The sequence below is a fragment of the Epinephelus lanceolatus genome, chromosome 18 (assembly GCF_041903045.1).
Source record: "Epinephelus lanceolatus isolate andai-2023 chromosome 18, ASM4190304v1, whole genome shotgun sequence".
NCBI lineage: Eukaryota > Metazoa > Chordata > Actinopteri > Perciformes > Serranidae > Epinephelus > Epinephelus lanceolatus.
This window is the reverse complement of record NC_135751.1, coordinates 16,599,863-16,621,572: the sequence shown is the minus strand read 5'-3', so window position 1 is coordinate 16,621,572 and position 21,710 is coordinate 16,599,863. Positions and strand designations below refer to the sequence as shown.

The following is a 21,710-nucleotide window of genomic DNA, read 5'->3' as shown; positions in this document are numbered from 1 at the left end:
GTATGTCAAAAATGTCATTGTACAGTATGTCATAAAAATGTCATAGTATAGTATATCATAAAAATGTCATAGTACAGTATGTCATAAAAATGTCATGGTATAGTATGTCATAAAAATTTCATAGTATAGTATGTAATAAAATTGTCACAGTATAGTATGGCATAAAAATGTCATAGTACAGTATGTCATAATAAATGTCATAGTATAGTATGTCATAAAAAAATTGTCATAGTCCAGTATGTAATAAAAATGGCATAGTATAGTATGTCATAAAAATGGCATAGTACAGTATGTAATAAAAACTGTCATAGTATAGTATGTCATAAAAATGTCATAGTACAGTATGTGATAAAAAAATGTCATAGTATAGTATGTCATAAAAATGGCATAGTACAGTATGTCATAAAAACTGTCATAGTATAGTATGGCATAAAAATGGCACAGTATAGTATGTAATAAAATTGTCACAGTATAGTATGGCATAAAAATGTCATAGTACAGTATGTCATAATAAATGTCATAGTATAGTATGTCATAAAAATGGCATAGTACAGTATGTGATAAAAAAAGTCATAGTATAGTATGTCAAAAAGATGTCATAGTATAGTATGTCAAAAATGTCATTGTACAGTATGTGATAAAAAAAAATGTCATAGTATAGTATGTCATAAAAATGTCATAGTATAGTATGTCATAAAAAAATTGTCATAGTACAGTATGTCATAAAAATGTCATAGTATAGTATGTCATAAAAATGGCATAGTCCAGTATGTAATAAAAATGTCATAGTATAGTATGTCATAAAAATGGCATAGTATAGTATGTCATAAAAATGGCATAGTATAGTATGTCATAAAGATGTCATAGTATAGTATGTCAAAAATGTCATTGTACAGTATGTGATAAAAAAAATGTCATAGTATAGTATGTCATAAAAATGTCATAGTATAGTATGTCATAAAAGAATTGTCATAGTACAGTATGTCATAAAAATGTCATAGTATAGTATGTCATAAAAATGGCATAGTCCAGTATGTAATAAAAATGTCATAGTATAGTATGTCATAAAAACATTGTCATAGTACAGTATGTAATAAAAATGGCATAGTATAGTATGTCATAAAAATGTCATAGTATAGTATGTCATAAAAATGGCATAGTATAGTATGTCATAAAAGAATTGTCATAGTACAGTATGTCATAAAAATGTCATAGTATAGTATGTCATAAAAATGGCATAGTCCAGTATGTAATAAAAATGTCATGGTATAGTATGTCATAAAAAAATTGTCATAGTACAGTATGTCATAAAAATGTCATAGTACAGTATGTAATAAAAACTGTCATAGTATAGTATGTCATAAAAATGTCATAGTACAGTATGTGATAAAAAAAAAGTCATAGTATAGTATGTCAAAAAGATGTCATAGTATAGTATGTCAAAAATGTCATTGTACAGTATGTCATAAAAATGTCATGGTATAGTATGTCATAAAAATGTCATAGTACAGTATGTCATAAAAATGTCATGGTACAGTATGTCATAAAAATGTCATGGTATAGTGTGTCATAAAAATTTCATAGTATAGTATGTAATAAAATTGTCACAGTATAGTATGGCATAAAAATGTCATAGTACAGTATGTCATAATAAATGTCATAGTATAGTATGTCATAAAAAAATTGTCATAGTGCAGTATGTAATAAAAATGGCATAGTATAGTATGTCATAAAAATGGCATAGTACAGTATGTAATAAAAACTGTCATAGTATAGTATGTCATAAAAATGTCATAGTATAGTATGTCATAAAAACATTGTCATAGTACAGTATGTAATAAAAATGGCATAGTATAGTATGTCATAAAGATGTCATAGTATAGTATGTCAAAAATGTCATTGTACAGTATGTGATAAAAAAAATGTCATAGTATAGTATGTCATAAAAATGTCATAGTATAGTATGTCATAAAAGAATTGTCATAGTACAGTATGTCATAAAAATGTCATAGTATAGTATGTCATAAAAATGGCATAGTCCAGTATGTAATAAAAATGTCATAGTATAGTATGTCATAAAAACATTGTCATAGTACAGTATGTAATAAAAATGGCATAGTATAGTATGTCATAAAAATGTCATAGTATAGTATGTCATAAAAATGGCATAGTATAGTATGTCATAAAAGAATTGTCATAGTACAGTATGTCATAAAAATGTCATAGTATAGTATGTCATAAAAATGGCATAGTCCAGTATGTAATAAAAATGTCATGGTATAGTATGTCATAAAAAAATTGTCATAGTACAGTATGTCATAAAAATGTCATAGTACAGTATGTAATAAAAACTGTCATAGTATAGTATGTCATAAAAATGTCATAGTACAGTATGTGATAAAAAAAAAAGTCATAGTATAGTATGTCAAAAAGATGTCATAGTATAGTATGTCAAAAATGTCATTGTACAGTATGTCATAAAAATGTCATGGTATAGTATGTCATAAAAATGTCATAGTACAGTATGTCATAAAAATGTCATGGTACAGTATGTCATAAAAATGTCATGGTATAGTATGTCATAAAAATTTCATAGTATAGTATGTAATAAAATTGTCACAGTATAGTATGGCATAAAAATGTCATAGTACAGTATGTCATAATAAATGTCATAGTATAGTATGTCATAAAAAAATTGTCATAGTGCAGTATGTAATAAAAATGGCATAGTATAGTATGTCATAAAAATGGCATAGTACAGTATGTAATAAAAACTGTCATAGTATAGTATGTCATAAAAATGTCATAGTACAGTATGTGATTAAAAAATGTCATAGTATAGTATGTCATAAAAATGGCATAGTACAGTATGTCATAAAAACTGTCATAGTATAGTATGTCATAAAAATGGCATAGTATAGTATGTCATAAAAATGGCATAGTACAGTATGTAATAAAAACTGTCATAGTATAGTATGTCATAAAAATGGCATAGTACAGTATGTGATAAAAAAAATGTCATAGTATAGTATGTCATAAAAATGGCATAGTACAGTATGTAATAAAAAATGTCATAGTATAGTATGTCATAAAAATGGCATAGTACAGTATGTAATAAAAAATGTCATAGTACAGTATGTGATAAAAAAAAGTCATAGTATAGTATCTCAAAAATGTCATTGTACAGTATGTCATAAAAATGTCATGGTATAGTATGTCATAAAAATGTCATAGTATAGTATGTAATAAAATTGTCACAGTATAGTATGGCATAAAAATGTCATAGTACAGTATGTCATAATAAATGTCATAGTATAGTATGTCATAAAAAAATTGTCATAGTACAGTATGTCATAAAAATGGCATAGTACAGTATGTAATAAAAACTGTCAGAGTATAGTATGTCATAAAAATGGCATAGTACAGTATGTAATAAAACTGTCATAGTATAGTATGTCAAAAAGATGTCATAGTATAGTATGTCATAAAAATGGCATAGTACAGTATGTGAAAAAAAAAAGTCATAGTATAGTATGTCAAAAAAATGTCATAGTATAGTATGTCAAAAATGTCATTGTACAGTGTGTCATAAAAATGTCATCGTATAGTATGTCATAAAAATGTCATAGTATAGTATGTCATAATAAATGTCATAGTACAGTATGTCATAAAAATGTCATAGTATAGTATGTCATAAAAAAATTGTCATAGTACAGTATGTAATAAAATTGTCATAGTACAGTATGTCATAAAAATGTCATAGTATAGTATGTCATAAAAATGGCATAGTATAGTATGTCATAAAAATGGCATAGTACAGTATGTCATAAAAACTGTCATAGTATAGTATGTCATAAAAATGGCATAGTATAGTATGTCATAAAAATGGCATAGTACAGTATGTAATAAAAACTGTCATAGTACAGTATGTAATAAAACTGTCATAGTACAGTATGTCATAAAAATGTCATAGTATAGTATGTCATAAAAAAATTGTCATAGTACAGTATGTAATAAAAACTGTCATAGTATAGTATGTCATAAAAATGTCATAGTACAGTATGTCATAATATAGTATGGCATAAAACTGTCATAGTATAGTATGTCATAAAAATGTCATGGTATAGTATGTCATAAAAATGGCATTGTACAGTATGTCATAAAAATGTCATGGTATAGTATGTCATAAAAATGTCATAGTATAGTATGTCAAAAATGGCACAGTATAGTATGTAATAAAATTGTCACAGTATAGTATGGCATAAAAATGTCATAGTACAGTATGTCATAAAAATGTCATAGTATAGTATGTCATAAAAATGGCATAGTACAGTATGTAATAAAAACTGTCATAGTATAGTATGTCATAAAAATGTCATAGTATAGTATGTCATAAAAATGGCATAGTATAGTATGTCATAAAAATGTCATGGTCTAGTATGTCATAAAAACTGTCATAGTATAGTATGTCATAAAAATGTCATAGTACAGTATGTCATAAAAATGTCATGGTATAGTATGTCATAAAAACTGTCATAGTATAGTATGTCATAAAAACTGTCATAGTACAGTATGTAATAAAAATGTCATAGTACAGTATGTCATAATATAGTATGTCATAAAACTGTCATAGTATAGTATGTCATAAAAATGTCATGGTATAGTATGTCATAAAAACTGTCATAGTATAGTATGTCATAAAAATGTCATAATACAGTATGTCATAAAAATGTCACAGTACAGATTGTCATAAAATATCATAGTGCAGTATGTCATAAAAATGTCATAGTACAGTATGTCATAAAATGTCATAGTGCAGTATGTCATAAAATGTCATAGTGCAGTATGTCATTAAAATGTACAAAACAAGTCATAGGACTGTATGTCATAAAAATGCCATTTAAAGAAATCCTAAAGGTCATTATATCCTACTAGACATTTGTGTGGAATTTTGTTATAATTAGTGTATGAATTCTTGAGTTGTGGCCTAAAGCACGTTTAGTGAGGTCACAGTGACCTATGATCTTTGACCAACAAATTCTAATTAATTTTTAATTCCAAATGGACGTTTGTGCCAAAGTTATGAAACCCTTCAAAGTGTTCCTGAGGTATTGCATTCAAGGCAGACAAGATCACAGTGTCCTTGACCTTTGCCTTATTACCAACAATAATGATCCTTGAGTCCAAGTTGATGTTTGTGCCAAATTTTAGGGAATTTAAATTAGAATCAGGCATATGGGGTTTCATCTTCATAGCCATTTTAACTGTGTTTTAAACAGGCTCTTACTTTCTGTCATTTGTGGACAAAGTGTCACATACAGTCTGTCATGCATTTTTCTCTTCATTAATCCAGACTTATTACCTCTTCATATGTTTATTTTTTTATCATTTAAATTTAGGCCACTGAATTGAAGTGTATGAAACTAATTCACAGGTACATGTCTGCACACGGACAGTGTGGAAGAAATAAAGTTGGTGTCGTCTTCATTTTACTATAAAACAGTTTATTTCATGTTTCCACAGCACACTTTGTAATAGAATTATCTATAATAGATTTTCTAGTATTGTACAAACTAACCACCCCCAAATATACTGTACAACCAGTGAGTTTTCATCCTTTTTATACGAGGCACTGCAATGACTACTAATCATATTTAGTAATATTCTGGAGAAAGGGCCCAGCCCAAATGCTTTCTTAGGTAGCACAATGTAAATATTTGACTCAAATGTGCCTTTTCCAAAAGAACCCAATTTCCCCACAGACCATTTTTCTTCCCTTTCACATTTTCAAACACCTATTTCCTGCGTACAACATATTTTAACAGATTCTAGGAAGGCGAACTCTCTGTCTTAAGAAGACTTAACGTTTCAGTCTCTGAAACATCTTCAAAATAGTTGCATGACAGCTGCTAAAATGACGGCAAAACCTCCGCCACTGTATGCCTGTTTCTCACCACAAATGAAATACTGTATGTCCCCTTTACAGCTCGTCTCTTCTTACTTTTTCAGAATCATCTTCTACCGTAACTTTCAGTTCATATTCTACAATCTTCCCATCTTTATTGGGATCCTGGTTGTTGAACATGTCCTTAATGATGCTGTCGGCATCGACCCCTGGCCGAAGACGACCTTTACCCTCTTGCACTTGGAGCTTGATGAAGGCTGAAAACTGGAAAGTGGAAAGGAGATATGGTAGCACCGTTGAAAGCATTTTTACCATTTATACCAAGGCTGTTTCTCTTGCTTTAAAAGATACATTAAGAAGGGAAGGTCGTAAACCGGGTCCTGCTTACCTCCTCTAGAGGTACCTCCTTGTCACCATTAAGGTCCATAGCAGGAAAGAGGGGATCAGGGCCATCTCCCAGCCACACAAACATATAGCCTTCTGGCACGCCCTTCTGCAGCTTCACTAACTCCAGCTCAAAGAAGAGCACCGCACTCCTGGGAACTCCTCCAGCTGGAGACACCAAAATAGACAGGGAAAGATATGATTTGGGGTAAAAGAAAGTGTGCAGAGTGTGATCTGAGCAGTTCCAATCACTGACCTCCATTTTCACCATGTCCCCAGTGTGGTGGAATGATCACCTCTCTCTTCTCGCCAACACACATACCACTCAAACCTTCCTCCAGACCTGAGATCACCTTGTTCGCTCCGAGAGTCGTGATGGAAGGTGAGTCGTACTGGTCCCTGGAAATGGACACACAGACTTGTATCTTAACAGTGGGGATAAAAAAAAACCCCAAGCTAAATAAAACTTTTCGAGGTATCAAAACCTTGAGCCATGCAGGCATACGTGCTGTTGTCATGGATACATAAATGCTGCCAGCAATGATTACATGCATGAAGCAGGAGGAGGATGCAGTGTAGCAGAGGGCGCTCACGAGGAGTACAGCAGGGTGCCGTCCATCAAGGAGCAGTTATAACGATATTGGATTAAATCGTCAGCTTCACTGGTCACTTTGCATTCCTGAGGCTTGTGGGTAACTTTAATGTCAACTGAGTCTTTGGGGTTGTGGAAATCTATGACGTGGATGTCAAAGACTAGCACAGCAGAGCCAGGGATGAAGTCTCCTACAGCAAGACAAGAAATAAACAAGGCAGACAGTGTAGTAAACATAAACAACATTAAGTGGTTTGTCCATTCCAAGTGTCTTTTGAATCTTTCCAAATGCATGTGTCATACTCACCGACTCCATCTTCACCATACGCCATGTGTGGAGGGATGGTTATCTTTCTCTTCTCTCCAATGCACAGCCCATGCAGAGCCTTATCCATCCCTTTGATCACATATCCCATGCCGATGTAAGTGTTATAGGTGCTGTTTCGCTTGTAGCTGTCAAAGGAAACATTAAATTCTGTCAATTTTGCTCATGTTTTACTGTTTCCTGATAACGGAGAAGTCTCAATTTACCTAGAATCAAAAGCGGTTCCATCCTGGAAGGTACCGTTGTAGTGGTAGCGGATGTAATCTCCAGTCACAGTCCTGCGGTCGCAGCCTTTAGGCAACTCCTTCACCTCCACAATCAGATCATCCTTTGGGTTGAATACGTCAACCAGCAGCACCTCAAACACCAACGTAGCCTGGGGAGGGATCTTAGTTCCTGTTAGGAAAACAAATTGCAGTGTGTCTATATCTCACAGGCCCATGTCCATACCAGGCAAATATACTTCACCTTAAAGTGGACCATTGTTCAGAGCACAGACAAAGTTTTGAGATAAGTTTCTTGCCTTCCAGGCAGACCTTTTGTGTGGTATATTAGTGTGGTATGGAACTTTCAACTTGCAGTGACTTGCAGAGGCAGGCAGCCATGCAGGACATTTGCAGTCCTTTTCACATTACTTGTCTACATGTTATTAATGCATAATAACACAATCAGCATGGACGCCACTGAAAACTTGGTGTACCGAAAGGGAAAAAAATAATCAAACATGAACACTTTGAGAAGAAGTGCCAACCAACAGGTAAGTTTTGAGCCTGATATATCAGAGTTTTACACATGTACCTGAACACACCTCCAGGGAAGCTTTTTTCAAAATAGTCTTTGCTCTTGACTGTGCTACCATGCAACAATAATGTGACTTGACAATAAAAGCAAATGAAACAAAATGCTCAGTGAAGTAGATGACTTATCTAAAGCCCCTTTCAGACTTCAGAACCTTTCAGAACCAAAACAAACAGTTGCTTTTAGTGTAAGTTGGATAATAATCAGCAGTAATGAAAAGTATGTGTAATTTGTAGTTTATCTCTGGCACTGAACAGGGCAAATCCAAGCCTATTGAAGTCTATTGAAACAACTATTAACATAAAAACAGTTGCTGGTGAGCAAGTTCGAAATGTAAATTTATTTCTTTAACAGGTTATACAGTACCATGGCCGGTCTCTCCATATGCCAGGAAGGGTGGGACGATGATGACCCTTCTCTCCCCAACACACATGCCCAACAGACCCTCCTCCATGCCTTTGATGAGGTCGCCTTTACCCAAGTAGGTGTCATAGGTCGCATTCCTCGTGTAACTATTAAACACAACGTGTTTTAGAATCACAGAAACAGACGGAAAAGAGATACCTTCATGTTAAACCCTAACCTCACCTCACCTGGAGTCGAAGGCTGCACCAGACAGCAGGGTGCCGTTATAGTGGTAACGCACAAAATCCGATGCCACAGTGGTGCGGTTGCAGCTTGCTGGTTTGCCAAGTGTGCGGATCTCAACCTTGTCCTCAGTGTTCCATATGTCCAGCAGGAGAACTTCATACACCAACACAGCGTCAGGAGGAATTACACCACCTGTCGAACACATAGTACAGATTGGCGTAAACCAATACTAATCACATATCAGACAAAGTAACCTGACTGTCATGTTAATCTGCACCTGTTCCTATGCTCCCATAAGCCAGGTGTGGAGGGATGGTGATCCTCCTGAGTTCATTGACACACATGCCCTGAAGACCACGGTCCATCCCTGTGATGAGTCTCCCCAGGCCGACCTGGCTGATGAAGGCTTTGCCTCGGTCATGACTGTGGACACAAAGGCAGAGCTGGATGAGAGTGTACACTGGAATCCAAAGAGTATGTAGGAGTGCCAAATTAGTAGATAACAAAAAAAAAAAAAAATCTAGAGGCTGATGTCACGGTGTCATAACATTTTATGGCTTGTAAGTCAGCATCCAATGTTCCATCCACATCAGCAGTATTTTTAAAAGAGCCATTATGTTCTGCTTGGCTTAATTATTATCAGACAGTTTCCTTTTTTATTTAATTTTTAAAACTTAGAGGGATGTTTGACACATGGCATCAAATACCCACCACTGCAACAATAGAAAAACTCCTTTTCTGCACCTATAATTAATTTTTGGAGACTAAATCCCTGCAAAACTATAACTCATACACATATGATGCATGCATTGTTCTAGAAGCATTGAGGTGATGCAAAATTTTAACATGATATGAGGCTTGACACGTCTGCAGTTATCTCAACTGCAGTAAATTATCTGTAAATCCATCTGGAAAGTGTTGTTAGCATTCCTGCACTTTTCTTTGTTTAACTCTACATAATGTTAGACAGCGTTCTTACTCCACTTTACAACATTTTAACCTCTGGAAAAGTTATTTCTGCTAAAGCCATTACATGCTGAGGGATAGTTTTACGGTTGCACGTGAGGTATATTGTTACCGTAGCTCGCGCTTCACTTTAAAACATGAAGGTTTTCCTGTAGAGACAAACAGTTAAAGCTGTGTATGAAGTCAGTTTAAATTAATTGAAATTATACTTTATACTTCGCTGTGACATCACCTGGAGTCAAACTTTTTCCCGTCTGCATAGAAGGAACCGTTAAAATGATAACGGATAAAATCCTCTGTTTTCACCTCGCGAGGACAAACTCTCGGTATGTCGTACCGGTCGATAACAACGTCCACTAACGGCCCGGGGTTACATTTCACTGTGACTACATGGAGGTAAAATAAAACCACAGAGATTATCAGATCCATCTGGACAGTCGGGGCAATGGTTGCGGAAGCTGACAGGGCAGAGAGAGCCCGACTAACAGAGGGGGTGATGAGGGTGAAGAAGAGAAGTACCGAGAGAAGCCTGGGACTGTGGAATTGCGTCAAGACTGCGGAAGTGAGATACACTACTTCCGGTTACAATTACAACATACATGCCTTGACAAATAACGACATGGGGACACTTATTTATGACGGGGGGGACGCAGGGGACATATCCCCCTCGATATTTAGTTTTCAATATTCACCTACATTATTCATTTGGGAAAAAGGTAGGTGAATTTCCTTTGGGATAAATACATTTGTGTTGAATTGATGGTTAGAATGTTGCAAAGTGGAGGACTTTTATTTTAACAAAATTAAAAGCACGTACACTATAAATTGATATAGATAATGCACATAAAATTTCACCAGTGAAATGAAAATTAAGTGTCGGGCGCTCAAAATTATTTGGTGGGGGACCCCGAAACCTTCTGTTTCATATGTGTAGCCCCCTGTGTTGAAACGAAACCTACACAAACATGGTTAAAGTTGGGAAAAAAGTCATGGTTTGAGTTAAAATGAATATATTTCTGTCAGAAAGGGGTTTCTTGGAGAAAGCCTACAAGAAAAACTTCTCCCACGTGTGCTGAGCATGGCTTTACAGTCTTGTTATAGTGGTGATGTTACATCACGCGACCGTGTAGTTCCTATAGCCTACTGTTAGCTTTTTACTTCTGGCGATTGAATTTAGGTTTCAACAGTAGTAAAAGTGGTGTTCATTGAACAAAACATGTAAGTATCACAAACATTTGTTTGTCACAGAGCTTATTTTCTGCAATAATCCAGAATCCAATGGGAAAATCCCATAGGCTTTTTGACCAGGGAAACAGTGTGATGCTAACTTCCTTGTCAGCCTACAGAGAACATTATCCCTGGGGCACTCTATACACATATGCATATACAGTGATGTAGTTTTTAGGTGACAGAGATTGCTGGGGCAATAACTACAATATTTGTCATTGCTGATCAAAATCAGAGAATTAGGCTACAATTTTACAGTTTGACATGATAGTTCACATTTTCCACACAGTTTAACACAGGCTGGGCTCATACCCATTCTCCTCAGTTTAAAGATGCTGTCAGTTTATTGTGTTGTCCTGCAGCTTTCATGTTTGTTACTCCTCTGAAAAAGATGCTTGAGATCCTGAAGGTCTGTTGTTGACGAGATAGTGTTACCACTCCCTCAAAATAACATACTGGAAACAAAACAACTTCTTCTCTGACAAACTAGCAAGTAATTAGCCATTTTTCCTCCAGAAAACTCTCTCAGTGACATCTTAATATTTTCACTAATGGACTGGTTCATAACAATATCCCGTGGCTGGTGGTCAATGGGTTGTTTCATCTCAAATTTTTCTTCAAAGGGCATACTTTTAAACGTGTGCTGTAGAAGATTATCCACTTAGTTTATGGAAAAGAAAGTCTGCCGAGTAGTCAGTGAGGAGAAATAGCCAATCAATTTCAGCTGGGCAAAGCTCCACGTGGCTTCAAAATGTTGGGCATGGCTTTGCTGTTTTCTTACACTCCAGGCCTCTTGAGCCAAGAGCATTTAAAACACCGTTTTAAAATGATTATGCAGCCACTGACATCTGACCTTCAATTGTAAAATCATGATGAATAACAGCACCGACCCATGATGTTTCCTCATCCATTAATCCACAGTTTTATGAATCTCTCAATTAGCTATGGCTAAAACCACACTTTTTTTCTGCTGCCAGCAGGTGGCGCTTTGCAGATGTGATAGTTAAACGTGGGGAAAAAAATGTCAGAATGTTTGATTGTTACCATTCCAAATAGTCAACCAGACTTTTGTGGAGTAGGCAGATTCAAAGGTCTTGACCCTGACAAACGATGACTATATCCACATTTATCTTGAAGTAGTGTATGGTACAGGCTGATAATTGATCAGCTTTAGTAGTGTGGTGCAGCAGTGTTCTTTTAAAAATAGAGTACAGGCCTATATCAAACACATTTTAACATATTAACCAGCAATCTCCAGGAATCTTACCTACATATCTGACACAGGGGTAAAGAAACTCATTGATTGAAATAAGCCATCAGCAAGTTGCAGCTTGAGAAAATCCAGCATGGTCTGAAATGACTTAAATTGAAGAACGTTGTGGTACTTATGCAACAGAATAGATTCTCTGAGGTAAAAAGAAATGTATCTACTTGGTGCTTTTATTCTGAATGGCAAATCGACACAACTTCCGGCCTTGTTCTGTCTGTCTCTGTGGTGCTTAACACATCTATCGGGTCATGTACTCCAGAGAGCAGCAGGAGGAGTGGCTGCTGGGCCCCCACCCACTTTTTAATGGAATTCTGCAAACGTGTAATTCCTGGCCCAGAGGGCTGGCCCCATGATTTCACTCACGTATGAAGTCAGCCCAAAATTATAACGTGTCTCTCCATAATCTGACGTTATTCCTCCGTGTCACAGCAAAGTATGGCAGACATGTACAGGCTGAGTTTTTATATTCTCCACTTTAAACTGTTATTAAGCACAGACTTGCTTTACAGGCACATCTGTCTGCCCCAGTAAAAGAGGTCCTGGGTCCTAATAACCCTCCTACTCAGTCAAATATCACAATGTGTCTGAGTCTTATAACATTATGAAATATTACAGAGATTGCAGACTCAGAGGTTAATTGCCCAGAAGTAATGTTTCAACTATGCAAATCGATTTTTAAGATCACCAACCCATGTCCCAGCTTGTCAGTAGGTATGCAGGTAACCAAGCTGAAAATACTGTCAACTACAGTCAACTACTGAGACAATATCTTATGAATAGGTACATAATCTGCCCACAGTTTCAGAGCTGGGGGCAAATTATTAACATTATTTTTAAATAACAATATAGTCAGATCCCTGTTAATAAGTTAAATTTTGGTTCCTGGGCTTGTTGAGTTTTACGACCCTGGAAACACTGAGGAAAGTTAGACCCTCTTCTCTGTCTTGAAATCCAAATTTTCTGACGGCTGTGTCAAGCAAACCACACTTAAAACTATTTAGATCGGAAGTGAAGACTTCTTCCTTCAAGGTAATTGTCAGGAGGTGATTTTTTTTCAGTTAAAGGGCTGCAGACACCAGTTAACTTGTTGATTAATCTTCCTTTATAACCTAGTTTTGAATTTTTGATAAGTGAAAAATGCTTAAAGTTACCAGAGCCTGTAGTTGTGTTAGCCTAGTGTTACCTGCAGCCACAAAAGCCATAAATGAGGACATCTTATTTCTTTATGTATCATTTAATTTTTTTTTTATCATACTGGGAAAAAATTGCAGACATAAAACTCACTTGAGGTAATTAATTTTTCGTTTAATTAACAAAATGTGTGTGTTTGTTAATGTCAAATAAATTATTGCAATGGATACCATGTGGAATTAACAGGGGAAAAATCTTAAGCAATTCAGTATGCTTTACAAGATGGCTGGCTGTAATATTTTTCTTGCTTTTATTTAATTAATTGGTATCAATCATAATTCATATTTTTTATGTGTGTGTTTGTGTGTGTGTGTGTGTGTAGGCTATGTATGTGTGTGTATGTGTGAGTGTGTGATGGAATCTTATTTACTCTGTCTTACACTGTCTTCATATGTATTTTCTCATTTTATTATGTAAAGCACTTTGAGTTGCACTTACTGTATGAATGGTGCTATACAAATAAAGTTATTATTATTAACATTATTATTATTGTTATTATTATTATTATTATTATTATTAAGAATAGCAATAATATTCTGTGAACTCGGGATATATATGCTCAATACAAATATAAAAAAATAAAATGAAAAAAAAAAAATAAATAAATAAAAAAGACCCCTTAGTAGAGCCATGATCAGCAGGGCTTTTATTTTGAAAGTTCTGACCGGATGTTCTTGTTTTCACCATCTACCTGGACGCGGCTCACAGCCTACGTGCAGACAGACATGAGCATTCCCCGGTAAAAAAAAAAAAAAATAAAAAAAAAATTAAGAGGAAGTTTCCTGCCTCATTCAAAACAAGAACAGTCTCCTGCTGGAGCCGGTGGAGGTGACGATGCTCCTGCTAACCCTGTGCCTGGCTCTGGTCCTCCCGGCCCTGGTGGAGGCTCAGTATGAGAAGTACAGCTTCAGAAGTTTCCCTCAGAAGGACATCATGCCGCTGGAGAGCTCCTACAACTACGCGCTGGAGCAGTACGGGGAGCAGAACTGGGCAGAGAGCATCAAGTTCCTGGAGCTCAGCCTGCGGCTCCACCGGCTGCTGCGGGACAGCGAGGCTTTCTGTAGCCGCAACTGCAGCTCTGTCAGCCGGGACAACGACACCCTGTTCGCCGACAGCAGCCTCCGCGTCGTGCGCCACATCCTACTGAGGGCTGCGTGCCTCAAGAAGTGCAAGGCGGATTTTCCAGTGTTTCAACTCAAGTATCCACGGAGGGATTTACTGGAAAACTTCGAGAAAAGGGTGCCGTATCGGTACATACAGTATGCGTACTACCAGGTGAGACCCGAGGCTTGATGTGTCGAGTGTTGTGCCAAAGACTGGAGTGCAGATGTAGGCCTTTTCTAGTAAGTTCTGGAGTTACACTCCCCAAAGTCCCCACCATTGGTGTTAAGGAAAAGTAATACAAACTGATACATAAGTGCGATTTGGCCTTTGTAAACTCATCGGGATATTCACAATAACGCAGCAACATAGACTATGTGGATTTAGCATTACCTTAACTGTGCGTAACCTGCGCAAGTCAGCGCAGTCTCGACGCAGATTGACTCGGTTTGACTCACCGAAAGGAAATTTCTAGTCGGCGAGATGTGTTGTATAGTTTCCCTGCTGCTTTGTTGCGCCCTCCCGCAGATCAAGCAGCAGTTGAGCATGTGCCACGTCTCCTCCAGTGTTCCCCTGAAAACAATCCCCTTATTATTCTCAGTCAGAAAGAGTGATTAGGACCAGGTTTGCTTCCAAGGCAAAACCTCTGATCTCATTTTTGATTTTATAAGATGTGTAAAGATCTCCAGGTAACCTCCATGTGATTGTAGGCAAAATTCATTCATTGGTGTAATAAACAGCCCCCATCAGAAACCCTTAAACTCTTGGCTGCAGTGATCCTTCAGGAGCAGGAGGTGTTAATAACACTCACCACATCAAAGTACTGAAACCTTTAACTTAACTTAGATTAGTTTATAGTTTTGTCTGGTAAATTAAAAGGTGAATCAGAGCTCTCCATCTGCTGATCAAACGGCCACCCTCAGCAACTAACATGCTTTTAAGCAGGCCTACAGGATTTGCATGGTTTTGATTTTACTTACTGTGTTTGTTTTATGGCTTTGGAGCATGAATATGTGTGGCATCAAAGAGGGGAGATCTCCTCTCTTCTTAGAGGGTAGTTTGAGGGTGGGTAGTTGATGTGTTTATTACATGGCCAAGGCTACCTTTTCCCCCCACATCTCTGCATGCAGCACCGCATTAGTTTTAAATTTATCAGCTCAACAAGACTTCATATTCTAACAGCAGTGATCTACATCTGTTAGTCGTTGTTGGAGCATAGGTGTCAGAGGTCACATCATCCAGTGAACAGTCTAATGACAAGAGCTGCTGTTCCCCTTTATACCAGCAAGAGAGATGGTGCTTCCTGAAAATACTGCATCCATTGTAACTCCCATCTGTTCTCCCTCAGCTTAACAACTTGGAGAAGGCTGTGTCAGCAGCCCACACCTTCCTGAAGAAGAACCCAACCGATCCCTATTTGACCAAGAACATGAAATACTACAAGACACTGTTTGATGTGGAGGAATATCTTATCGACCACGAGGAGCAGCCGTACGAAGTTGGTAGATTAAAATTGTAGCTTTTATCCAGTGTGCAAATAAAATCCATGCTAAACTAGTCAAATGCAACTCTTTGGTATCCAGAGTGTTTTCCTGAAGAGTGTGACGCTCTACAACAATGGAGACTTCAGCAGCAGCGCCCGAAACATGGAGCAGGCCATCACGCAGTACTTTGAAGTGTACAGTCTCTGCTCAGGAGCCTGTGAGGGCTCATATGAGATCTTAGAGTTCAAAGACTTCTATCCCACCCTGGCAGGTAAGAAGGGAGCGATTTAAAGCTGGGGTAGGCAGAAATCTAGAAAAGGTCAGAATTTAAAACACCCTCATCCTGAATCTCTCCTCTCTGTCCTGAGCCCTTCCCACTAGATGACCACAGGCATATGCACACGCTTCATGCAGTAACCCAATGTTTCCCGTACATTGATTTATTTAATTCTATTTCATTGTACAGTTGCACACATTACATTCACTCATTTCCTTCTTACCCCACACTCTCTCTATTTGCAAAAAATGAGACAAGAATTAGCAAACTAACATTAGCCACCCCACCGTCCCTTCACCTCACTCCCCGCCACTGTGGACTGCTTCCCTGGGAGGAGAGCGGGCAGTAGTTTGGAAGACGTGCCTTCAGTCGGCAGCTGTAGCGGTTGTAATTCAGCCAGTGTAAAAAAAAAAAAAATAAAATCCCAGTGCCAGGTGTCAGAGCAGGTCGGTGGCTAGCCGGGGCGCCAGGTCTAACCTGTTAGCTGATCAGGTGGCGGGTCAGGGCTGTCCGACTGGGGTCCATCTCAGGAACTGCTGCCTGCTTTCCTCCTGACGAGGTGTCTGTAGTGGTGGGGAGTGAGTCAAAGGACACACTGTGATTCAAGGCTCTAGCTGACATTAGCTACGTAAATGTGAACTTGAATGCAGACTGTCTGATAGACTCTTTTTCATAAGTTCATCTTCATTTTTTGGGTTGCTTTGAAGTGTAGGCAGCTGTTGCCAATGCTGAAATAGCAACTTTCACTGCAGTATTCTCCGCCATTGACATGTATGCGCATCTGCATTTATATAACAGCCAGTAGCAACGCCTTCTCTCTGAAAAGACCCATGATGGGCCAAAGTCTCCTGTCACAGCCTAGATTTTCTAAAGCCTGAAAACAGAGCCAAGAGGACGTGCAGACGTCTGGTGTTGTCTTAGTCCACTTGGATTACAATATGCTTAAAGTTTATTATGGGAAATTATCCTGCCTACCCCAGCTTTACGAGCTGTTTCAGTTCAGTGTTTTAGGTATGAAAATAATGTTCGCTGTTCCCTCAGATCTTTACCTGGATGTGCTGAAATGTAAGGTAAAGTGCGAAGAGAACCTGACACCTAACGTTGGAGGCTTCTTTGTGGAGAAGTTTGTAGCCACCATGTATCACTACCTCCAGTTCTCCTATTATAAATGTAAGAACTATGACTCTGGTTTCAGAATTTTGATAGCAATCTGTGTTAGACTGTTTAAACATGTATAATTTTGTGATTCTTTACAGTGAATGATGTAAAGAACGCTGCTCCGTGTGCAGCCAGTTACATGCTGTTTGACAACAAAGACAAGGTGATGCAGCAAAATGTAGCATACTATCGCTTCTACCAGGAGCAGTGGGGACTTGAGGAGAAGGACTTTCAGCCTCGGCCCGTGAGTGAAACAGAAATCTCATTACTATTCTCTTTTGGTACTTCCTGGACTTTGCTTGTGAGAGCAGAGGCAGCACAGAGTGTTAGCAAAGTTCACACTGACTGTACTAAACCAAAGCTGGAAAACTATAGCATGAAGCGGTCTTGGCGTGAACATTAACACAATTTCAAGGTGGTAATTAGAAAGCCATGCACTCTCGTTAAGGCAGAGTTGTTGTTCTGTCTTTTTTGATTGGTGTAAAGTTGGCAGCAGCTGCAGTGTGCCAGCTCTGTGTGGTAAACATCATCGCCTTCTGAAGCTGCTTCAAATAAAGTTTGTACTGCTGTAAATGCTTCAAGGCTTCCAAACTGAGAAGCAAAAAAAAAAAAGAAGCAGTAAACACAAAAGTACAGCAGGCCAAATTTGTTGCCTAGCGCCCAGCTATAAAACAGTTAGATGTTGGCTTGTTCTTGCCTGCTGTTCAGGTCACATATGTCACTTTTGTTTTTCAGGAGGCCCTGAGGTACTTTAACGAGACGACCAAGCAGAAGGAGATGCTGGAGTTTGCAATGAATTACCTACAAACAGAGGATGAGGTATGTTGCTGCAGGGCAGCAGAGTGATATTGTGAGCACAGCAACCATGCTTAAAGTCCAACTGAAGTCACATTTAGTTATCTGTTTTTGAAGCAAAAGTAATATTGTGTTCTTTTAAATGTAGTTTTAGATTTTTATTTTTTAAAGGAAATAAAGAAAAGGTCATTGAAGCGAGCCTATGTAACTGTTTTTTAACAGCACCACTGTGGCCACAATTGTGACATAATGTTAAAGGGATACTTCGCTGATTTTCAACCAGCTTTGTTTCATAACACGGTGGGTAGTAGGTGTAAATGAATGGTGGTAAACTTCCCTCCATGTAACCAGTGCCTAGATATCCCTCTTCCCCTTCCAGTGGAACTTTGCTGGATGATGCAAAATGGCACCTGGCGAAGTTTCCCTGGCTGGCACCCAAAGTTTTCTTTAGAAACATATTTTAGTGCCCTGTTTAGCTGTATTAGCGAGAGTTTGTGAACAGGAAGTGGGCACCATACTGTTTCCCGCACAGTGAAAACAGGCTGAAAAAAAACTGTGATTCTGTTACTGCGTTGCCTATTATTTAGTTCAGATGTTTTAAGAAACATATTTTAGCTCACTGTTTAACTGTAATATGCGATCATTTGTTACCAGCCGGCAGCCACTTTGTCAAACAGACAAGTTTGCATTATGTCACCCACCAGCGGGAGCGTTTATTGGTCTGTTGTGGCGCAATGCATTCTGGTAGTTGTAGATTTTCTACCTCTTGAGCAAAAGCTAATGCCACAGCCCTTTTTCTTGTCTTGTAGCGCCACTTTAAAAGTATTTGTGTCTTTCTTTCTACTGCATAGACAGACCAGTTTCAGTTTCAAATAATGGGGTGAACATGTGGAAAAGTAATACCTGTGAGCAAAAACTTCAAGCTTCAGCTTCAGCTTGTGACAGATTATATGGTTATCTGCTCCAGGCATGTTACTACAAGCGTTTACAGTACATACACTGCTATGCGTGTAGCTACATGTTAACATCAGAAAAATCTTTAATCTTGGCTGCTGATGTTGTTAATTTCTCCCTGAATTTTGGATCATATTCCTGCTGGAACATGTCCAATTGTGTTTAGAAGCTTTTACTGGGGATTTTTAAAAAGAGACAGTGACGGTATTCTCCGTTAAAGTCATTCCCTTGGCTGCAGTGCCAGTGCAGAGACAGTGAGATGTGAAAGTCCTGGAAATGTTGACCAGTCCGAGCAGACTGGGCTTTCTTGGGAGGGGAACTTAAAGAGACAGGCTCTAAAATGTAGCGTTTCAGGCAGAGGGTGAATACAGCACAGACAGTATGAGAATAATTAAGTGTTTTCTGAACATTAAAGCATGCAAACATGTTCTAATAGAAACCCAAATGACAAGTATGAACCTTCAAATTAGCGTAATAGGTCCCCTTTATAAACCAAAACATTGTGGAAGTAGCACAAATAGAGAAAAAGAAAGTCTATAGATCACACCAGACCAAATTAGGTTGTAGCGGCAAAGCTGTGGAGCACATTAAATTGAGAAGTGGTTCATTTTATTTTTTTCATTTGTGAGAGGAAGACAGATATTTCCTCTTTCAAAAGATAAATAGTCCTGCTTTAAATTAGGAGCCAAGTTTCCTCTCGGCTTAAGTGTCAACAGATACTTAATCTGCAGAAATATGAGCTCTGTAGCTCTATCACCATGACTATCTATGCACGTAGAAATTTCATGAAGGAAACAGTAGATTACACACCAAAGGACCAGTTCCCCCAAACTAGACATGTTTTTTTCCTACTTACTCCAAGTATGTTGCTATACTGATTTTATCTGATGAGGTTTTCAGATATCCTTCCCTGAGACTTTTTTTTCTTAACTGCACAAACAAAATTCCTTTGTGCTGGGGTGATGGCAGCAGAGGTTTCACAGACAGACACCTCAAAACCTCAGCAGATAAAACCCAAACTGTCTGCATGACTTTTAGTACAAATTCCACTTTTTTTATTTTTACCTTTTAAAAAAATGTAGTAAAATATCATAAAACATATTTGAGGATATAAACTTTAACTGTGGAGTACACCAGCACACTCAATGCAAGCTGCTGTTGAGGTTACAGAAAGGGTAGCACAAGAAAAAAGAGGATGAAAGGGAGAGAAAGAGGGGATGAAGGCTGTGTAGAAAAAAGCAGGAGGGGGGGTGCTGTGTGTTCCGCCAGCAGCGTGTGGTATGTGGCTTGGAGGTGTTGGCCACTGAGGCTGTGCCACATCTATTTAACTCAGGTCAGCCCCTCCCATCTCTACACACAGCCTGGACCTGAGATTTGGGGAGGACTGTGAGAGAGTTTAGTGAATTACAGGGTGCATGTGTGACAGATTTATAGACATAAAAAGGAAAAAATGTGAGTTTTGCAATATAGAATGGAAGTAAGATAATAAAATGGTTGCTTGCTGTTGACTGAGTGTTTTTCATGTTACCTTTAAGGGAGAGGTCAGTCCAGAAGAAATGGCCTCCTCATACTCGGAGCATCCTGATGCTGAGTTTGAGGGTATGGGAGACTATGAGGAGTCCTTCCTGGCTGAGTGGTGGCAAGAACCCAAAACTAAGTGGGACGCTGGGGAGATTGCAGATTGATATCTGTCCTATCTCCTGTCCAGCTCTGTCCCACCTCTCAAGACTACAAAACCAAAGAGTGTTAACCTCCATACAGACAGACATCGACATTCCCAACAGTATTTAGCAGAAAAAGACAACTCGGCCGTGTACTTTGACCCAGCTGAGAGATAAAACTAATCTGTCATGTTGATCAAGATCAGAGATCGACTTATTCTGTCTTGGCTGTCATCAGCCTTTTAAAACTGTTATTTTTATAATTAGTCATCAGCCTGTTTGTCAATACTTTGTCATTGACTTTTCTACAGTTTTTATTTACAGTTTTAATTTAATGAAAGCTGAATGCCTCTGTGCAGTGGTGTAAGGAAGGTGACATGTTTTCTTATGCAGAGTGATTTGTCAACCACCAGTTGGGTTGTTGCTGTAATAAATTGCTCATAATTAAAATAATATTTTAATATACTTTTTTGTTTAAGTCATTTTTATTCTATTAGATCATCGAAGATGCAGGAGGTGCAACAACCAGTGTGATTTCAGTATTGTTGAAATTAATAATTGATTAATCTTTATCACAATTTTGATAACTGATTTATCATAAGTAAATTATATTGAAAAAAATGTTTTTTAATGAAACAAAGTAAATTACTTTCTGACTCTATTAAATAAAATGAATATATAGAAAAAAATAAACTAAACTAAATTCAATTAAATTAAATTCAAACATTCAAATTCTGAGGATCTGAGGACATCGACTTTTTGGGCTTTTTCTGACATTTTTTAGACCAAACAACCAATTGAATAATTGAGAAAATAACTGACCGATTGACTATAAAATAAACATTAGTTGCAACCCTATTTTATAGACTAAACAACTGATAAGAAAAAATACAGTAAAATAAAAATAATCAGCAGTCTCAGCCTTACACTGTACTTTATAATTCAACGAAACAATGATAATATACAGTTTTAAACTGTTATGCCCTTAATTACTGTGCTTCATACCCACTGTAATTTAACAAAGATGATTA

At 37.5% G+C, this 21,710-nt stretch overlaps 2 protein-coding genes across 2 annotated transcripts; one reads left to right on the top strand and one right to left on the bottom strand.

The window, feature by feature from the left end:
* Nucleotides 1-5,483: 5,483 nt before the first annotated feature.
* LOC117267969 (peptidyl-prolyl cis-trans isomerase FKBP10) lies at nt 5,484-10,085 on the bottom strand. Its single transcript, XM_033644063.2, has 10 exons — nt 9,794-10,085; nt 8,873-9,018; nt 8,598-8,787; nt 8,371-8,516; nt 7,413-7,602; nt 7,189-7,334; nt 6,883-7,072; nt 6,546-6,688; nt 6,294-6,457; nt 5,484-6,169 (listed from the first exon to the last, which is right to left on the bottom strand). Exons 1-10 carry the CDS (start codon nt 9,988-9,990, stop codon nt 5,981-5,983), a joined length of 1,701 nt encoding a protein of 566 aa, XP_033499954.1. The 5' UTR covers nt 9,991-10,085; the 3' UTR covers nt 5,484-5,980.
* Nucleotides 10,086-13,931: 3,846 nt separating this feature from the next.
* Nucleotides 13,932-21,144, top strand: p3h4 (prolyl 3-hydroxylase family member 4 (inactive)). The gene is made up of 7 exons (XM_033644025.2): nt 13,932-14,524; nt 15,699-15,848; nt 15,934-16,105; nt 17,153-17,281; nt 17,368-17,513; nt 18,005-18,088; nt 20,554-21,144. The coding sequence occupies exons 1-7, from the start codon at nt 14,084-14,086 to the stop codon at nt 20,701-20,703; spliced, it is 1,272 nt and encodes a 423-aa protein (XP_033499916.2). The 5' UTR covers nt 13,932-14,083; the 3' UTR covers nt 20,704-21,144.
* The last annotated feature ends 566 nt before the right edge of the window (nt 21,145-21,710 follow it).

Bases quoted from the DNA above. Each gene is read 5' to 3' on its own strand.
- LOC117267969 (XM_033644063.2), bottom strand. From the start codon at position 9,990: ATGGATCTGATAATCTCTGTGGTTTTATTTTACCTCCATGTAGTCACA. The intron at 7,603-8,370 runs GTACTGTATAAC...TTTTCCTAACAG, and splicing joins ATATGGAGAGACCGGCCATG to GAACTAAGATCCCTCCCCAG. The intron at 7,073-7,188 runs GTGAGTATGACA...GTCTTGCTGTAG, and splicing joins GTATGGTGAAGATGGAGTCG to GAGACTTCATCCCTGGCTCT.
- p3h4 (XM_033644025.2), top strand. From the start codon at position 14,084: ATGCTCCTGCTAACCCTGTGCCTGGCTCTGGTCCTCCCGGCCCTGGTG. The intron at 14,525-15,698 runs GTGAGACCCGAG...GTTCTCCCTCAG, and splicing joins TACAGTATGCGTACTACCAG to CTTAACAACTTGGAGAAGGC. The intron at 17,514-18,004 runs GTGAGTGAAACA...TTTGTTTTTCAG, and splicing joins AGGACTTTCAGCCTCGGCCC to GAGGCCCTGAGGTACTTTAA.